Raw genomic sequence first — 17,602 nt, 5'->3', positions numbered from 1 at the left:
CCATATCACAAAAAGGATTTGAAGAAAGAGGAACAACTATAGACACATACTTTAAAATTCCACAGCAAACTATTTACAGAACTCTTGTGTAATTTAGCACAAGCCAAACTCTGGGGAAAATGTTATGTAATGGCTTGCTATTGACTCTACAAGTTCTCCCATGATTTATTGAGGCTTCAGTTTTACATTTATACATGTTTAAGACCCTCTGATGGTTTTCCAGTGATGAAAACCTCCAGAGCAGATTTGGAGAGAGTGCAGAGGGGAGGAGCATGAAGGGAGGTCCATTTGCATAATGTTGGATGGAAAACCAATGGGATTAGACTGATGGAATGGGATTAGACTGATGGAATGGGAAAACCAATGGGATTAGACTGATGGAAGTAGGCACCATTATATCCCATCCAAAGTGCACTAGCCTCAATCCAGTGAAGTCCAAGGGGGAGATTTGTGTGCACATTGGGCTTTTTAATTTCTTTTCCTGAACAGCAGCTTCCCCATCCAGAATCACAAGCTGTTTTTTAAATGCTCCCAAATTAAAATTGTTTTTGGTGGTGGAAGCTACTCTTTGAGAGAAAAAAAAGCAAAGCTCTGCCATGACCACATTTTCTTGGGTGCACATGAGCATGACTTATGATTGCACCATTTTCTGAACAGTATATGCGGAAAGTACACTGGCAAGATGCGCAGAGGTAAAGGTGAGTAAGGATGGCTTCAAGCTCGCATTTGCACTACTTCTACACAAAATATCCCCTCTAAAAACTGAAATGGACATAAGGAACTCACTTGAGTCCCCCAAAGACAATGCTCAAACCTCATTCTCAGTAATGGCCACTTACTTTGTAGTTCATTGGGCAGATGCCTACTATAAAAGCCAGTCAAGTTCTGAGAAGCTGAAAGAGTCCATCATGCTGCATTAATCTCTCCTCCTAGACACTTACTTTAAAAAACACAAACGGCCTTCTGGTCCATACCACTGTAGATATCTGTTTCTTGAGTCCCTTTAAGTCACTATCCTTGGCCAGCATGAAAAACTGAAATCTATGAGTATCTCCTAGCTGTGGGATCCACCAATTGTTACTATTGCAGCAATACACAATTACAGAAACACTTTTGTTAACAGTATGGAAGCTAGGTTAAATGGGAAGTGAATAACCACTGAATGACAAAACAAGTGTTGTATAGACAAAAATTAACAACTGAAACAGTTTGTGCCAGCCATTAAATGCCCCTAGTTTAAAACAAACAAACAACCCACAAATATTTTAACTTGATCCAAAACTCAAGATAAGCAGAGTAGTTTACTTAAACTAATGTGGTTCCCCCCTCAAGCCAGTACGACTAAATTAATTTAAGCAGTTTGAGGATTAAGTTGTGTAACTCTATTAACACAGAGGCTTCCCTAACAGCCTTCACTTGAAAAACACATGTATGCTCATCTAAGCCTTCTGTGGAATTATTTTAGGTCTCAAAATTGGACTTTTGTTTTTAGGATATTATTCAAATTACATATTTATTAAAAGTGCATACTAAAGTCTTGACTTTAAATATTTTTTCTAAAATATTTAATTATATTTTATTTATACGTTATAATATTTCCTTTTGCCACAGATAGTTTAAATACAATATTTTCAATGATAGCATTTTGGCTACAACTAATTTTCAGTTTTATGAGTGACTCAACTCTATTCCAACATAGTGCTGCTACCACACAGCTACAGTAGCCTTCATAGTGTTGGGTTCTTTTGCCATTTTTAGTTAAGACATAATTTGAATTACGATTTTGACATCAAATTTCCCTTTACTTCAAGACGCACCCATACCCACATCTTATTAATTGGATGTGCACAAATGATTTTAGGATTTAAGTAGGAGCTAAACTGTAAATCAAGGACTATACTGTTTCAATTTCTCTGTAGTTGTTCTCTTGTGAAGTAAACTGTAGTTTGAAAGAAAAGGTAGGAAGTGCAATATATTTGGATACTCCTAAGAATTTGAGATTATGATCATTTAGGCTAAAATCCTATACACTGAGAGTAAGGTAGCCATGCAATGGATTGCAGTAGCATAGTTAAATTGATTTCTGGGTCTATGCTGGGTTGAATCACCAATGACTTGCTTCCTCAAATGTAGGCTGTAAATGAGATCCTTATGCTGGGGACAAAGTCACGGGACAGAATAGTATCTGAATCTGTAATAAGATCCTCTGACAGCGGAGAGCTTAACGAAAAAATAAAATAAAAAAAATAGCATGACATTGTTGGAATAGGTCTTTGAATAAAGGCCAATTTGAGAAATAAGTAATTTTTGTGAGAAATGAATTTCTGTGCCTTATATTTGAAAGACACGATGATAGTAGCAAATTACATTACAAATACAGGGCAGTATCCAATAATATCATTTCACTAATGCAAATTATACTGTGCTAGCATAACGTGTTGGATTTTGGTTTATAATAAACTACATCCTTAGTTCCACACCTTTGCTTCTGGCTTTTTTGGCATCTCTATTGGGGTTTTCCTTTCTTTTGTGCTAGTGTAAGGGACATCTTGCGCAACATCAATAGTGTTACCTTGCACAATGTTTTTTCTGAGGAATCCTGTCATGCAAGATAATGCTATTGGCATTGCGCTGGTTTAGTTTTCCTTACACTAATGCATCGTAATTTGAGTTAGTGGAATGATATTGCTGGATACTGTCCAACAGCAACATAGAACAAGCAGGAAAAGGTCAGCCCTAGAAAGTATTTTGACAGGCTAGAATATAAGATATAGTTCTTGGTACTGCAACTCCAAATAAATTCTCATGAGGCTGTGTTATGGTTGCAATTTTGCCACAATTATTTACATGTATTTGGTAGCTGTAGAACAAAGCATGCCATCTAAAACATGTGATCATGGAAAAACATACACTGTGTCATTTGCCCGAAAATGGAATATATAGATTATCATGTCTATGTAGGAAAAATGCCATGTGTGAAGTGATTCAGAAGAGAACATAATGGGTTGCAACTGGAGGCTGGGAAAATGACTAAGGCAGTGTTTCTGATCCTTAGGAAGAAGGCTGAGCCTTACATTCTGCAGTAATCACTGTACGGTAGTACTAGGTGATATGCCAAAATCAGTCTTCTCAAGATTCAGAGGGAAGGAATGAGTTTGAAATTATAATGTATATATAAGTACTAAACGGCAAACAGTTGTTATTAAAACTGTGACAGTTGTGCCACAATAAAAAAGGCATATTAGTACAGCGTTCATACGTAAACAGCACCAGGCTGGTACTGAACCTCTTAAAAATTTCAATGGTTCCTCATTACAAAGGCAAGAACTTAGTATGTTATTTTCCAGTGAATAATTTCTACTGCATCTATTATGCTGACAACATTGTTTCACTTATGCTGTAAACATTTACATTAATTTAGCCACATTTAATTTCAAATGGTATAGAAATATCCTTGAAAGAATCATATTACTAATAAACACATACAATTGAAATTTCATAGGATAAATGATTGTCTTCCACAGCTCTTCACGTTTTCATAGAAATCACTAGCATACGTCTGTAGTTAAAAGGCTATTATTCATTTACCCTGCTAATACAAGCAGGACGATGACAATGTCATAGCTTTAACAAGAAGTGCTTTGAAAGTGCTGATAATCACTAAATTGTGGTAATTTAGATATATGCTTGGATTCAAAGAGCTCTTTCAGCAAGTAGAATACATTTCTCCTTGTTCAAGGGAATATATGTTGCTAATTCTCACTGCCAGCAGCAACCCACCATGCTGCATTTCATACCATTCCTAAGGGTCCTCTGGCCCTTAAGAGTGGCTTTGTGGAGGCATGAAGAGCTACAAGTGGGGTCTGGGGAGCCCCATTGCATGAGCAAAACTCCACCTGCATTTCTTTGGATCCAAGACAATGTTCTTAATTTATTACTTTTTAATTAATATTCTAGCATTCCAGAACTTATTTTTGCTCACTGATAATTTCTAAATAAAAGTAAGTTTATGGACTGTTCAGCAACTCACCATAGTTTGTTTAGGAAAAGGTGTTAAAATATTTCTTCTGGCAGAATGAGTCCTAGAAAAAGTTTTTTGCAGAAGTTTTTTTTTTAAAAAAACCTTGTCTTTGACTACAGACAAGAATAGTTTTAACAATAAAATGGAACATGTTGAAAATATTTGTACACAGTATCGAAGTTAATCATGATTACTTAGATCCATCAAGATGCGCTGATCCCTTCTAGGAGGATGATCCTGTTATTTGGCCATTATACTCTGCAGTTTCCATTTTCAGGATGTAGGGGATGATGCTGTCAATTGGAACATTTCCAATGAGCCCAGTAAAAAAGAGTTCTTCAGTAATGCTAGAGCTCATCAGTCTAAGTGCTGGCAGACGTACTAGTATCCGGGCTAGCCTGAAATAATAAAGTCAGTAGAATATATATAGGTACATCTTAAGTTACCATTTTCTATAGCAACTCAAAAATATATGAAATGAAATAATTTAGACCCATTCGGCTATGGTTAAAAGAAATGTATTTTCTTATTTTTACATAAGAAGAGTGGTGAGGAAAACAGTGGTGATTTGGGCAGCAGGAGGCTTTGCAGCCAACAGAAGATTAGCTCTTGCCAGATGTCAGCAAAGGAGGATCAGTCATGATTTCCCTCCTTTCTCCAAGGCGAGGGTGTGTCTGCTGAGAGGGGGCTAATAAACAAACAGCCTTGAATCCTCAACTGCTAGACAATTTGTTGCTAGAATGTCCCACCAGCTGTCTTTTGGAACGCAAACGCCCAGCCACCTTTCTTTCAACCTAAGAGAGGCAAATGGAACCATCCGCAAATAAATGCAGGTGCCTCAATTCTCCTATTTTGTTCTTAATTATTGTTTCACCATTTATTCCACTTTCCTTTTAGACAGTTGCAGACCGAGCCTGTGCACGTTTACTCAGAAGTTAATCCGACTAAGGTCACTGGGGCTTACTTCCAGGTGCAGAGAATTGCAGCTTTATATTTCTTTTGTTTCTAGCGGAATGTCTCCTCTCTTTTATTTCTTCTCCTCCTCTATCTCTTAATTTTGTCTCTCTTACTGCGCGCGTGCGCACACACACACACTCTCTCATTATCTTCTTGTCTTAATTCTTTGTTTCTCATTACTTCTGCACCTACATTTTCTCTTTGTTACAGTGGCAACCTATACATTTTTACTTGAAAATAAATTTTGCTGAGTTTAACAGGAGTCACTCCTAAGTAAATGTGCAAAGAATTCTGATGTAACAAGACAAGTGGCTCTAAAAATATAGAGTGTTTCTCCCTAAATCCTGCATAACTGCAATTCATTTCCATACAAATAATGCCATGATCACTATCATGGAACCTGCCCAGCTTTCCATGGGGAAACCTATACATATGGTTACAGATACTTGTTTATTATTTTTTAATTTAAATATATATTATCCTGTTCTACCACAAAATGGTTCACTTCACATATAGCTCAAGGAACAAAACGATACTGTAAATTTGTAACTGGCAAAACATTAAACATTAAAAGCCTGATGGAACAAGACAACCATTATTTCCCATCTAAAGCAGAACAAGGAAAGAGCCAAATCCTCCAGCAAAACTTATTTGAAGTGAGGGATATTAAAAACAACAACTAAGAACAACGGTGTGTGTGTGTGTGTGTGTGTGTGTGTGTGTGTGTGTGTGTGAGAAAGAGAGGCACAAACACAGTACAGCAGTCTTATAAATGTCTTAAGATATTTTCTGGCACATGACAGAAAATGGTTCCCATTTTCTAGAATGATTTCCTTCATCCTGGAATAATTGGCGAACACCCTGTAGTCTCTATAGTGTAGACAGTAGAAATTAAGTATGTGGGGAGTGGCTTTTGCAGGGGGAGAAGAAATAGATATATCACTTTATTTTTCATATTGTTCAGCCATTTTTTACATCAGCTTTTGCATTACTCAAATTTTGAACTGCACAAATGTTCTTTTGGGACTGCAATTTTTTCTCCTGGATCTGCACATTTTGTGTCTGTTTTAAAGCCTTGTTCTGGTCAGTTGAGCAGTGCCAAAGAATGGGCACCAGGTCTACCAAGGTAAGTAGACCTGGCCTCTGAGGAATTTATATACCAGATCTATCCTCTGATGTTTTTCAATGAGCACACCTGATGTCCAGACAATGATTTTTCATCCAAAGTTGAAATCAAATCTTTCTGAGGCTCCCCAAACCATACTTTTTTGGGCATAGTTAATTGTGTGAGAAATTACCTGCTCAACGTGCAGTTCACTCTCCAGGCAACACACAAAAGACTCAGATACCTTCATAACAAACTCTTTATTACAACACTACATAATAAAATACTAACTTATGAGGAGTTGGACACACCACTCTAACTCCACTATCTCTCCAGCAAAATGGGCATAGCACTGGGCGATTTTGTAGGGCTGGCATAATCCAGAGTCTCTTGGCCACAGCCTAGGCTCATGCAATACAGGTGTAATAATGGTGGAATTTATCTGCATACACTGGCAGTAATTGTTTAAGCATTTACAAACTCAGGAAAAAAATCAATTATTTAAAGACTCAAATTAGAAAGATCATGAAATCCTGCCTCTTCTGACAATTTTGATTTTTTGGTAGACATACTACTGCCAAATCATAGTTACACTAAAATCCTGGATTTCTGTATTGTTTTTTATGGGGCAGAAATCACTTCCTATCAGAGAAGACCCAAAATAAGGCTTAAAATGAACCAGGAAGTTCATTATCTAGACAATAGATAAGTCAATCATTGCTATGACTTCATTAGCTTCATTAGATGCAAGAGCAGGCTAGTTTCTCACAAAATAAATTAGCAGAATAGTGCCACATATTTTGCCTCATATCGCAGGATCTCAGGTTCTATAAGGGTGAGAGAGAGACTTACTCTTTAACAAAAAGAAAACTGGGAATCTGGACATTCTTTCTCATTTGGTGAGGGGAACTGCCCCTTTTCTCTCCACGTGGATACTCATGGGTCCCACCAAATTCAATGAGATTTACATCTGTGTAGATATGCATAGGACTGTGCCTCTTCCAACTTGAACCTGCCTCAATACTATGATCAACATCAGAGGCCTTCCTCTGAGGGTGGGTTGGGAGGTGGGAACAAGGGGCCTTCTTAGTAGTCCCCCCCCCCCCCCGATTATGGAATGCTCACCCCACTGAGGTTTGCCTGGCACCAGTACTATCATCTTTTCAGTGTTAGGTTAAGGAATTTCATGAGGCATTTATGTCATTTATTTTGATCAAGCCCAGTATTGTTTTGTAACTGGTTTTAGCTGTTTAAATTGTTTTACATTTTTGTATATTAGAAATTTTATATGTTTTTATGATCCTGTAATGCAGTGTGTATTTTTGTGAATCACCCAGACAGCTTCAGATATTCAGTGGTATAGAAATGAAATAAAGAAAAATAATAATAAATGTAACGTAAGTTGGATTTAAAATAATTTTATACATTTCTATGGTTTCATATCTATCTGGCTGTTCTTTCATATGAGGAATGAAACTGTATAAATAGTGGTGCCTAAATGCAAACGTTAAGATTTAAAATTCTCCATCATTCCTTATTCTGCTTTTATGAATGTAGCAATAAGGATCCAATTATTTTATATGTTTTCACAGTTTCTGTTCTGCATAGTTACCATTGCTCACCAATCTGTAAACATGAATATTAAGTTCTACTTGTGGATTTTATGAACACTGAGCAGAATCTACTCAAAGTTAGCCAATTTTCATTCCCATTGATTTCAGTACATGATTTTCCTCACTTACCACCTTAATCCTATGCCTATGAACGAAGCAGCAATGAGCAATGAAACACACCCGGTAAGTGTGTTTCAGATTGCAGCCTAAAGCTTGACGATGGACACAAATAGGACTTAAAGTGGCTTTGGCTGGATTGTACCCACTGTTTTAATATATTTTTGCAGTGTTGTTTGTAAATCTCACCTCCACAAATCAAAACTGACCAAAAGATAAAATACCTGTAAGTATCTTCTGGATAGGTTTTTTGAACATAGTCTTGTAATTCCATCTGAGCTTTCTCCTGGAATTTTTCTATTTGGCTGGAACTTGTTAGACCAGGGTGATCTAAAGGAAAGAAAAACATTTAACTGAGCATTTACTTGTACTGAAGAATGTGACACTGATTTTTATTGGAAAACCTCTATTTAAAAAAGTCCAGAGGTGATTTAAGCTATCATGTGCCATGTCCTTCTGCTTTCTTCATAGGATAAATAGGTCAATCTCTAGTCCCTATACAAAAGAATTAAAGGTCCACAAATCTGACATCAGAAATGGCAAAATTCACAAATAAGTGGGAGATCATGCTGCTGCAAATTTGAAAGTTGCCATCCTTGAAAAAAAGGATTTTCAATGGGAGACTCCAATATGAAATTGCTGAATTAGAACTTATCAAGAGGTTTGGTTCTATCCAATTGGGCATAAAAACAATGGTTTACTATCCTATTATAAGTGTTAATTAACTTAGCAAAGATAGGATGATTGTGTAACCACCCATTACTGCTGGTGTGAATAGACACTGTGCTTATCATAAGCTTTACACAGAATTATGTCCTTCATACACATACCTCTGCCAACTGATAACACTTCATGCATCTGATGAAGCCAACACTAAGGCACCAAAATTACGGCATAGTAAATGTTAGTCTTTAAAAGTGCAATCCTATACACATTTAAGCCACTTATTTGTAGGTAAGGGTGTATAAGATTGCAGCCTAAGATACCACAAGCCTCTTTTTTCTTATTCAAAAACACATTCAAAAGTTTGTGTAGCTTATAGCTTATGCTAGGTATTCTTCACTATAAAGAGTATTCCAACACTCAGACACTCATTCCAAAATGATAAATGATGAGTATCATTATCTTTCTCTGTGGTGGTGTCCACTCTCGGGTATCCTCTCCCTACAGAAATAAAACACATGCCAATTCTGTTCAGTTTAGACACATGCTGAAAACTTTTTTTATTTGCCTTAACATTTACTCATTTATGATACCTCTTGTTAAAGTTTTTAATTTATGATCTACTGATTATGTTATATTGTGCTTCATTTAAGCCATAATGTATATTCATATTGTAGTTTTATTGCTGTGCACTGCTTGAATATGTTGTAGATGACAGGCACCACGGAAATACTTTAAACAAATACATATAAATGAAACTCAGACTCAAAAGGCAAAATCCAATGCTGCCCTTTCGCGCATGGCCAGACCTTTCAATTGTGTTCCGCAAGTGGCTCTCATCACTGCGGAATGGCAATTTAGCATTTCTGAGGCAATTTGGTAATTCTCACACTAGAGACTGGGGCCTCCACGACTATCAGTGACCAAAAGGATATGCCAGTTTGTTTCTGGGCCCAATTCAAAATGATAGTTCTTACCTGAAAGGCCTAAACAATTTGAGCCCAACATATCCGAAAGACCGCCTCCTCCCATATAAACCTGACTGAATTTTGTGAGTCATTGGAGGCCCTGTTACATGTCCCACCATCAAGACAGTTTAGGCTGGTGGGTACTTGATATGGTCTTTTCTGAAGCAGCACCCCATTTATGGTATGCATATAAATGTTTGATTATGTTGTGTATATTAAAAACTTTGTGGGACCTCTGTATTGACTATAATGCATCTGAGTAAGCCAGAGGCCTAATTTAGTTACTGTGTATGAAGCCTTAAATAGTTGGGATTGCTTCGGTTAGGGTAGATTATGAAGGGAGGCTCTAGGAGGTTTAAAACATTTAGATAGCGAAATTATTTTAGGTTTGATTGGTCTGGTGGATCAACAAAACTGGTTCACAGTTGGGATTTCCATGGGGAAAATGATTGGCCAGGAATTTTTAAAATTATTATTATTATTATTATTATTATTATTATTATTATTATTTATTTATTTATATAGCACCATCAATGTACATGGTGCTGTACAGATAACACAGTAAATAGCAAGACCCTGCCGCATAGGCTTACAATCTAATAAGTTGTAGTAAACAATAAAGAGGGAAGGAGAATGCAAACAGGCACAGGGAAGTGTAAACAGGCACCGGGTAGGGAGAAGCTAACAGTATAGAGTCAGAACAAACTCAAGTTTTAAAAGCTTTAGGAAAAAGAAAAGTTTTTAGCTGAGCTTTAAAAGCTGCGGTTGAACTTGTAGTTCTCAAATGTTCTGGAAGAGCGTTCCAGGCATAAGGGGCAGCAGAAGAAAATGGACGAAGCCGAGCAAGGGAAAGGAGACCCTTGGGCAGGCGAGAAACATGGCATCAGAGGAGCGAAGAGCACGAGCGGGGCAATAGTGTGAGATGAGAGAGGAGAGATAGGAAGGAGCTAGACAGTGAAAAGCTTTGTAGGTCAACAGGAGAAGTTTATATTGGATTCTGAAGTGAATTGGAAGCCAATGAAGAGATTTCAGAAGTGGAGTTACATGGTCAGAGTGGCGAGCCAAGAAGATGATCTTAGCAGCAGAGTGGTGAACAGAAACCAACGGAGTGATGTGAGAAGAAGGAAGGCTAGTGAGAAGAAGGTTGCAGTAGTCCAACCGAGAAATAACCAATGCATGAACAAGAGTTTTGGCAGAAGAGACAGACAAAAATGATCGAATCCTGACAATATTATACAGGAAAAAACGACAGGATTTAGCTACTGCCTCAATATGAGGAATAAAGGAGAGCGAGGAATCAAATATAAAGCCAAGACTACGAGCTTCCTTGACTGGAGTAAGTGTAACATCATTGACAGTAAGAGAGAATGAGAGATGAGGAGAAGGGTTAGGAGGAAAAACAAGCAATTCAGTCTTTGCCATATTAAGTTTCAAACGACGATGAAGCAACCAAGCTGAGATATCTGAAAGACATGCCGAGATACGATCGTGAACATCAGGAGAAAGATCCGGAGAAGAAAGATATAATTGTGTATCATCGGCATACAGATGATATTGGAGGCCATGAGATTGAATAAGATTACCCAAGGGCAACATGTATAAAGAAAACTGCAGCGGACCAAGCACCGAGCCTTGCGGAACCCCTACAGAAAGGGGAAAAGAAGAAGACGAGCTGCCATTAGCCAACACGCTGAAAGAGCGACCCGCTAGATAGGAGGCAAACCAGTTATAGACAGAGCCACAAAATCCAAGGTCATGAAGGGAATCTAAAAGAAGATCATGATCAACCGTGTCAAAGGCTGCAGTTAGATCAAGGAGAATAAGAACGGAATAAAGGCCTTTAGACTTGGCAGTAAGAAGATCATTGGTAATCTTAGTAAGGGCTGTTTCAGTGGAATGCAAAGGACGGAATCCAGATTGAAAAGGATCCAGAGCAGAGTTACTAGAAAGAAAATCAAGACAACGAGAATAGACCACACGCTCCAGGATCTTTGAAACAAACGGCAACAAAGAGACAGGTCGGTAGTTAGACAGAGATAGCCTATCAAGAGTAGGTTTCTTGAGAATAGGAGAGACTGTAGCATGTTTAAAAGCAGAAGGAAATGAACCAGAGGACAGAGAAAAATTAATAATATGAAGCAAGGAAGGGAGGATAGCAGGGATAAGATTAATAAAGACGCGAGAAGGAATCGGATCACGAGAACAAGTGGAGGGCTTCGAAGAGCGCAGTATTGTAGACAGTTCATCAGCTGAGACCGAAGGAAACGCAGAGAAATTTGCAGGAGGGACTGACAGATGAGGAACAGGAACTGGAAGAGGAGCAGAGCTGGCCAGATCAGAGCGAATAGTTTGGATTTTAGCATTGAAAAAAGAGGCAAAGTTATTAGCAGACAGAGAGGCGGGGAGAGATGGTGGATTAGGCTTCAGAAGAGAATTGAAGGACGCAAAGAGCCACTGAGGATGCTTAGCATTTGACTGGATCAACGTTGAGTAATACTGCTGTTTGGCCAATGAAATGGCAGAAGAGAAAGAGGAGAGTACAAATTTGTAATGGACAAAGTCCGCCCAGTCCCTGGTCCTACGCCAAAGGCGTTCAGCTGCCCGGGAACAAGAGCGAAGGTAGCAGAGGAAAGAGGTGAGCCACGGTTGGGGTTGAGAAGGGCGAACTATCCGAGTTGTAGATGGAGCAAGATTATCAAGAGTTGAAGATAAGGAGGAATTAAACAAGGAGACAGCTGAGTCCAAGCAGACAGCCGAAAAGACAGAAGGAAGAGAGGAGGCTAGAGACTGAGAAAAAGCCTCATAATTGATAGATTGCAAGTCACGACAAGAGCGAGAAGCGGGACGTGAAGGAGGATTATGAGTAGTATTGAAAGAAACTAGGTGATGATCTGACAACGGAAAGTGAGCAGTAGAAAAGTCCAAAACAGAGCAATTCCGAGTGAGAACAAGATCCAGACAGTGTCCAAGGGAATGTGTGGGTACATCAGACCAAAGCTTAAGATCATAAGAGGAAAATAATGAGTGAAATCGTAGAGCTGCAGCATCTTGAGGGTCATCCACATGAATATTGAAATCACCCAAGATAAGAGTAGGACAGTTATCAGAGAGGAAAAAGGACAGCCACAAATCAAAATCAGAGATAAATTTTGAGGACGAGCCTGGGGGGCAATACAGAACTGCAATCCGCAGTCGCAATGGAGCGAAAAGCCTCACCACATGTACCTCAAAGGAGGAAAAACAATGTGAAGGTGGAATGGAAAGAGGCTGGAACTGGCACAAACTAGATAATAAAAGACCCACACCACCACCCCGACCCTCTGGGTGACTAGTGTGAGAGAAAGAGAGTCCTCCAAGAGAGAGGGCAGCCGAGATGGCGGTATCGTGGGCAGGGAGCCAGGTTTCAGTAAGAGCAAGGAGGTGGAGAGACCTAGAGATAAACAAGTCCTGGATGACAGGGGCCTTAGAAGTAACAGAGCGACAGTTCCATAAGGAACATGAAAAAGGCAGCTGAGAAGAGGGAAGACACCGAATAGGAACTAAGTTGGGAGAGACGAAATTGGAACGAGCCATAAGGAACAGATATGAGGAGAAAAGAATTGAGAGGAGAAAATGAGAAGATTGGGTCCTGAATCAGAAAGTAGCAGCGACCAGACCGCGGCTGGGGTTTTCCTCTGGAGTAGAAGTTCTGCGTGACCGGCTTCGCGCCCACGGCAGAAAGCCTCAGGCCGAGAGCCCTTGTGCTCGCGCCTCCAGCTGACTGGAGGCTGAAAAACCTAAAAGAGGCGGAGCAGATGTTGAAATTCAAACAGACCAATCAATGTTGCTTCTCTGCTGAGCTTACTTGCAGCTGCTCTCCAAACTGCAAACTGGAGGCTGAAAAACCTAAAAGAGGCGGAGCAGATGCTGAAATTCAAACAGACCAATCAATGTTGCTTCTCTGCTGAGCTTACTTGCAGCTGCTCTTCAAACTGCAAACAGGAGGGAAAAAGGAGGGAGATGTTGGTTGGAGTTAGTTATAGACAGTTGGAGAGTAGATTACAGAAAGCTGGGCTTACTAATAGCTAGCTGAAGGGAGCTGAGCTTAGAGCTGGGAAAAGAGAAAGCTCGTCTGAGAGAACTCTTCTGCAGGGAGACCTGGAATATAAACATTGCTAAAAATAAGAAACCCCAAGGTTGGATCGTTTCCCCACACTCCCTAAGGAAGTCAGACTAGCTCCCCCTTTATTATACTTAGATAGACAGTGAAAATTATATTGTTCCATCAAGCTTGTAATGGTGTGTATTGTGACTTTCTGATTTTATTGTAATGTATGTTCCAGCTTCTGTTTTCATTTTATTGCTATCATGTGTTTGTTTATTCTGTTTTATTGTTGTATTTGTATTTGAATTTTGTATATTGCTTTGTGAGTCTAGGAGTGCTTTATAAATATGTCATATAAATAGAAAAGTGCCAAAAAACCCAAAAATATTCAGTGCAAGAAAATTCGTTGGGGAATAATTTTTTAAAAAAATATTCCTATAAATTTTCAGCAACTGCATTATTCTCAATGAAAACGACACAAATTAAACAATAGCTAATCATAGAAATGCTGAGTAAAACTAAGACTGCATTAATCTTCTCCATCTCCATTTGACAAGCAAGCTTAAAAGCCGTTTTGCTGACATCTACCCTGATTTAATTTATGAGAAGGGGATGAGAGAGGGAATAGGAGAGTGATGCAGAAAATGTGTACCACTCTTATTCCCTACTCCCCAAACAAGAGCTACTATATACTTAGTTTAGAAACATTCTATAGACACTGCAACAACTTTTCTCAGAGATTATGTTGTGTTTCTCTAGCTACTTACCTACCACCCACTCGCACATGCAGTGGGGGGAAGAAAAAACACCTGTTGAAGATGACAGTTTCTACTTAGCTGTTTGGTTAAGAAAAAATGCCCCACGGTGGCAACTTGTTAATTAAGCTTTGAAAGATGTTCTGTGCCAGAACGTTTGTATCCAATTTAAACTTCAAAAAGTTGTGTGTTAGAGCTGAAGAGGTACTTCCTCAACCTTATTGTTTTATGGCCTCCTAATCTTATCTGCCTGCAAAAACAGCTGCTACTGGATTGATGCTTTAAAGTGCAATACACAAATGCGGTTTCTGAGCCACTAAATGTTGTTTTGTAGTTCCATGGTGAAAGTAGGCTTCTTCACATTAGCCTCCAGAAAAATGGTGCTTCTTGTGGAGTACATCCTTCACACAATTACTTAAAGAAGCTGCAACACAGAGGCTATGCATGTGTATCTGTCAAGTGCTGCAGAAATGTTTATCATTTTTCTTGCTAAATCATAATTTCATATATATTTATTGCATCAGCAGAATCTTCATCTCAGCCATCCTGAATGAGAAGGATTTAAACTGTCTTGGAGACAACAGCCAGTCTGTATTTTAAGCTTTAGCAGCTTTTAATAATCCATTGTCCTTGTCAACCAGTTACAGGGGCTGGGGTAATCCTGTTTACCTTTGTTTTCTCAGTGTTTATTGGAAAGTAGATCCAGAGTAGTAGACTTTCAGTAGTAGACTTTAGCATTTTCCACGATTTGGGTGATTGTCTTAATAAAAAAATGTTAACACAAAGATTCTTTTCAGCCACTTTGAAAGCTACCAAATATATTTCTGTTAACCATTCTTTATTCCAAATCCAACACAAAACATTGACAATTGTTCAACCAGAGCCTTTCCCCAACCTGAGATGCTCTGTACAGTAGATGAACTGAAAATCAACAACCATGATAATGTCATCTGGGTAATTCCTTTAGCACAAGGATAGATAAATACAGGTTGCTTACCTGTAACTAGTTCTTTGAGTGGTCAGCTGTGCATTCACACATATGGGCTCTGCGTAGAGCTCATTTCAGAAATTTCTACAGCTGAGGCAAACATTTTTGGCGGGAACCCCTCCTCCGCCGTCTACTGACTCTGGGTTCCCACCCTTCTCCTCAGTTCCTTGAGACCGAATTGCTGGCCTCCTAACCAGGCGATAAATCACTTGGTATTGAAAGCACATTGACATCGACACCAAAGTGGGGACGATGGGTGGGTTGTGTGAATGCAGAGATGACCACTTGAAGAACTATGGTTACAGGTAAGCAATCTGCATTTCTCCTTTGTGGTCTCTGTGCATCACACATATAGGCGATTAACAAGCTCACTTCCCGGTGGAGATCCATTTCTCATCGCAAGATGGATGACAAAACTGCTCGCCTGATATTGTAGTTTGTCCTGATACAAGCATCCAAACAGTAGCATGTAATGAAGGTAGAGGGGGCTTATACCAAGTAGCTGCTGTGCAGAAGTCCGGGATCAACAGTCCCCTGCCTAAAGCTGTCAAAGTTGAGACACTGTGCGTTGAATGGGCTGTTACTGGGTTAACGAGTTGCAAGCCTTTCAACTCATAAACCAGTTTAATAGCATTTACAATCCACACTGGGAGTCTTTGTGACCTTTGAGTCTTACGACATGTGTCTGTTCTAGCCTTGTGTGGAAACCCAGGTAGGCTGCATCAATACTGAGGGATGCTAACTCACCTGATCTGCGTACTGCTGTTATAGTCATCAAGAAAACAACCTAAGACAATTATCCTGATATCCGAGGTTGCCATTGGTTCAAATGGTCTTGATGTCAGAGATTGAAAGATGAACTCCATCTCCCTAGGAGATGCGTTCCAGATCAAGTGAACCGGGTTTCTATTTACCTGTTTCTCTTGTTTTCCTCTCATTCCATGAGTACTACCAAAAAAACCCACATGTAGTCTACACTATCTACTTCATAGTCTCCTCTCAGTGGCCGAGACAGGTGTGGCTCACTCTACTTCTGAAGATATCACAGAGTAGAGTCCTCAGACTCCCATCAGTACTGATGTTCCGTACCTGACATTGAGACAGAGTCAGACACCTCGATCTATAGACTCATTGCTTTTGACTCACAGTTGGTAAAGTGACAGGTCATGTTAAGCTGCTGACAAGAGAGACGTATTGCCTCTGACTGAAAGCCCCTAGCCAACTCCCTCTGTTCCTCTGGAGGGTATTATTATTATTTTTTTCCAAATGAAAAGCTGATATCTGGACATTGTGGCTAGATAGTCCACGACTCTGAGGCCCAAGGCAGCAGATTAATATATTTGACGGCTCAGAAGGTCCAAGCGGTGACCCTCCTTGTCTGTCGGAGAGGCATGAACCTTCTGAGACTTCCTTTGGGAAAAACTCAACTATTATAGAAGTGGGAGACGGGTGCATAAAGAAAAACCCAGCATCCTTTTCCTGGACCTTGCATAAAGATTCTAACCTTTTCGATGTCAGAGCCATCGAAGAAGAGGCCCTCCAGGAATTTTTAACTGTCTGAAGCAATGTTAAGAAAGAAAAGCATTAACACTAGAGTTGATGTCTCAGTATATACAGCGTCAGCTATGGGGTCCTGTATCTTTTCACAGGTTTTTTGGGTCTCAATACCCAGAGCCTGGGCCACCCTCAAAATTTGATTGGAAAAGTGATATAGGTCTTCCAAAGGAGGCTCCATCCTGTGTAGCTATTACATCATTGGGCAATATAGAAGAGAGCAATGTTGAGTCTGACTGATAGCCCCTCTAAGGATTGAGGGGAATCAGGACTATTCTTATGCTCCAACTCATTTCCCCCAAACTGATCTCTTGATGCCCTACTGAGTGGGGTTGGAATGGGGCAAGAGCTAGGTGATCATACTGATGCATCCGCAACAGTAACATTAGTCAACAGCTGAGCCCTGCACACAGGTCATAACGACAGCGATCTCGGTGGAACTGGAGGGAGTTGCAAGAAAACTTCCTCTAGCAGCAGTCTCGGGTGGAGGTGCTCGGTGTTGAAAAATGTATCTGTACCGACATAGGCAGTTGATATCGAGGCCCGGTATCGAAGGTGTCCCCATCATAATATTGATGCCAATCTCTGTACTGGTACAGCATTCTTGGGGGAAGCAGCCCATTTGAAATTTTGTCCCATTCTCTTATGGGGGACCAAGAATGATGTCCCCAGACATCAGGGTCCTAAAACTCACTGTTGAAAATCATAGTGCTCTGAGTGTAGAGGCTCTGGAGAACAGCCCTGAAATTGGCAGCTAGCCTGCAGCGGTTGTGCTAA

At 39.6% G+C, this 17,602-nt stretch overlaps 1 protein-coding gene across 1 annotated transcript in view; it reads right to left on the bottom strand.

The window, feature by feature from the left end:
• Positions 1-1,621: 1,621 nt before the first annotated feature.
• The window catches only part of NR2C2 (nuclear receptor subfamily 2 group C member 2), a 61,169-nt gene continuing 45,188 nt past the window's right edge, over positions 1,622-17,602 (bottom strand). Inside the window, exons 14-15 of the mRNA XM_063121408.1 lie at positions 8,038-8,143; positions 1,622-4,419 (exon numbers count right to left, since the gene is read on the bottom strand). Coding sequence (XP_062977478.1) covers positions 4,245-4,419; positions 8,038-8,143 — 281 coding nt within the window. The 3' untranslated portion in view covers positions 1,622-4,244. The remainder of the gene's footprint in view (positions 4,420-8,037; positions 8,144-17,602) is intronic.

This window comes from Elgaria multicarinata, chromosome 3 (assembly GCF_023053635.1).
Source record: "Elgaria multicarinata webbii isolate HBS135686 ecotype San Diego chromosome 3, rElgMul1.1.pri, whole genome shotgun sequence".
Lineage (NCBI taxonomy): Eukaryota > Metazoa > Chordata > Lepidosauria > Squamata > Anguidae > Elgaria > Elgaria multicarinata.
This window is presented reverse-complemented; position numbering and strand designations above follow the sequence as displayed.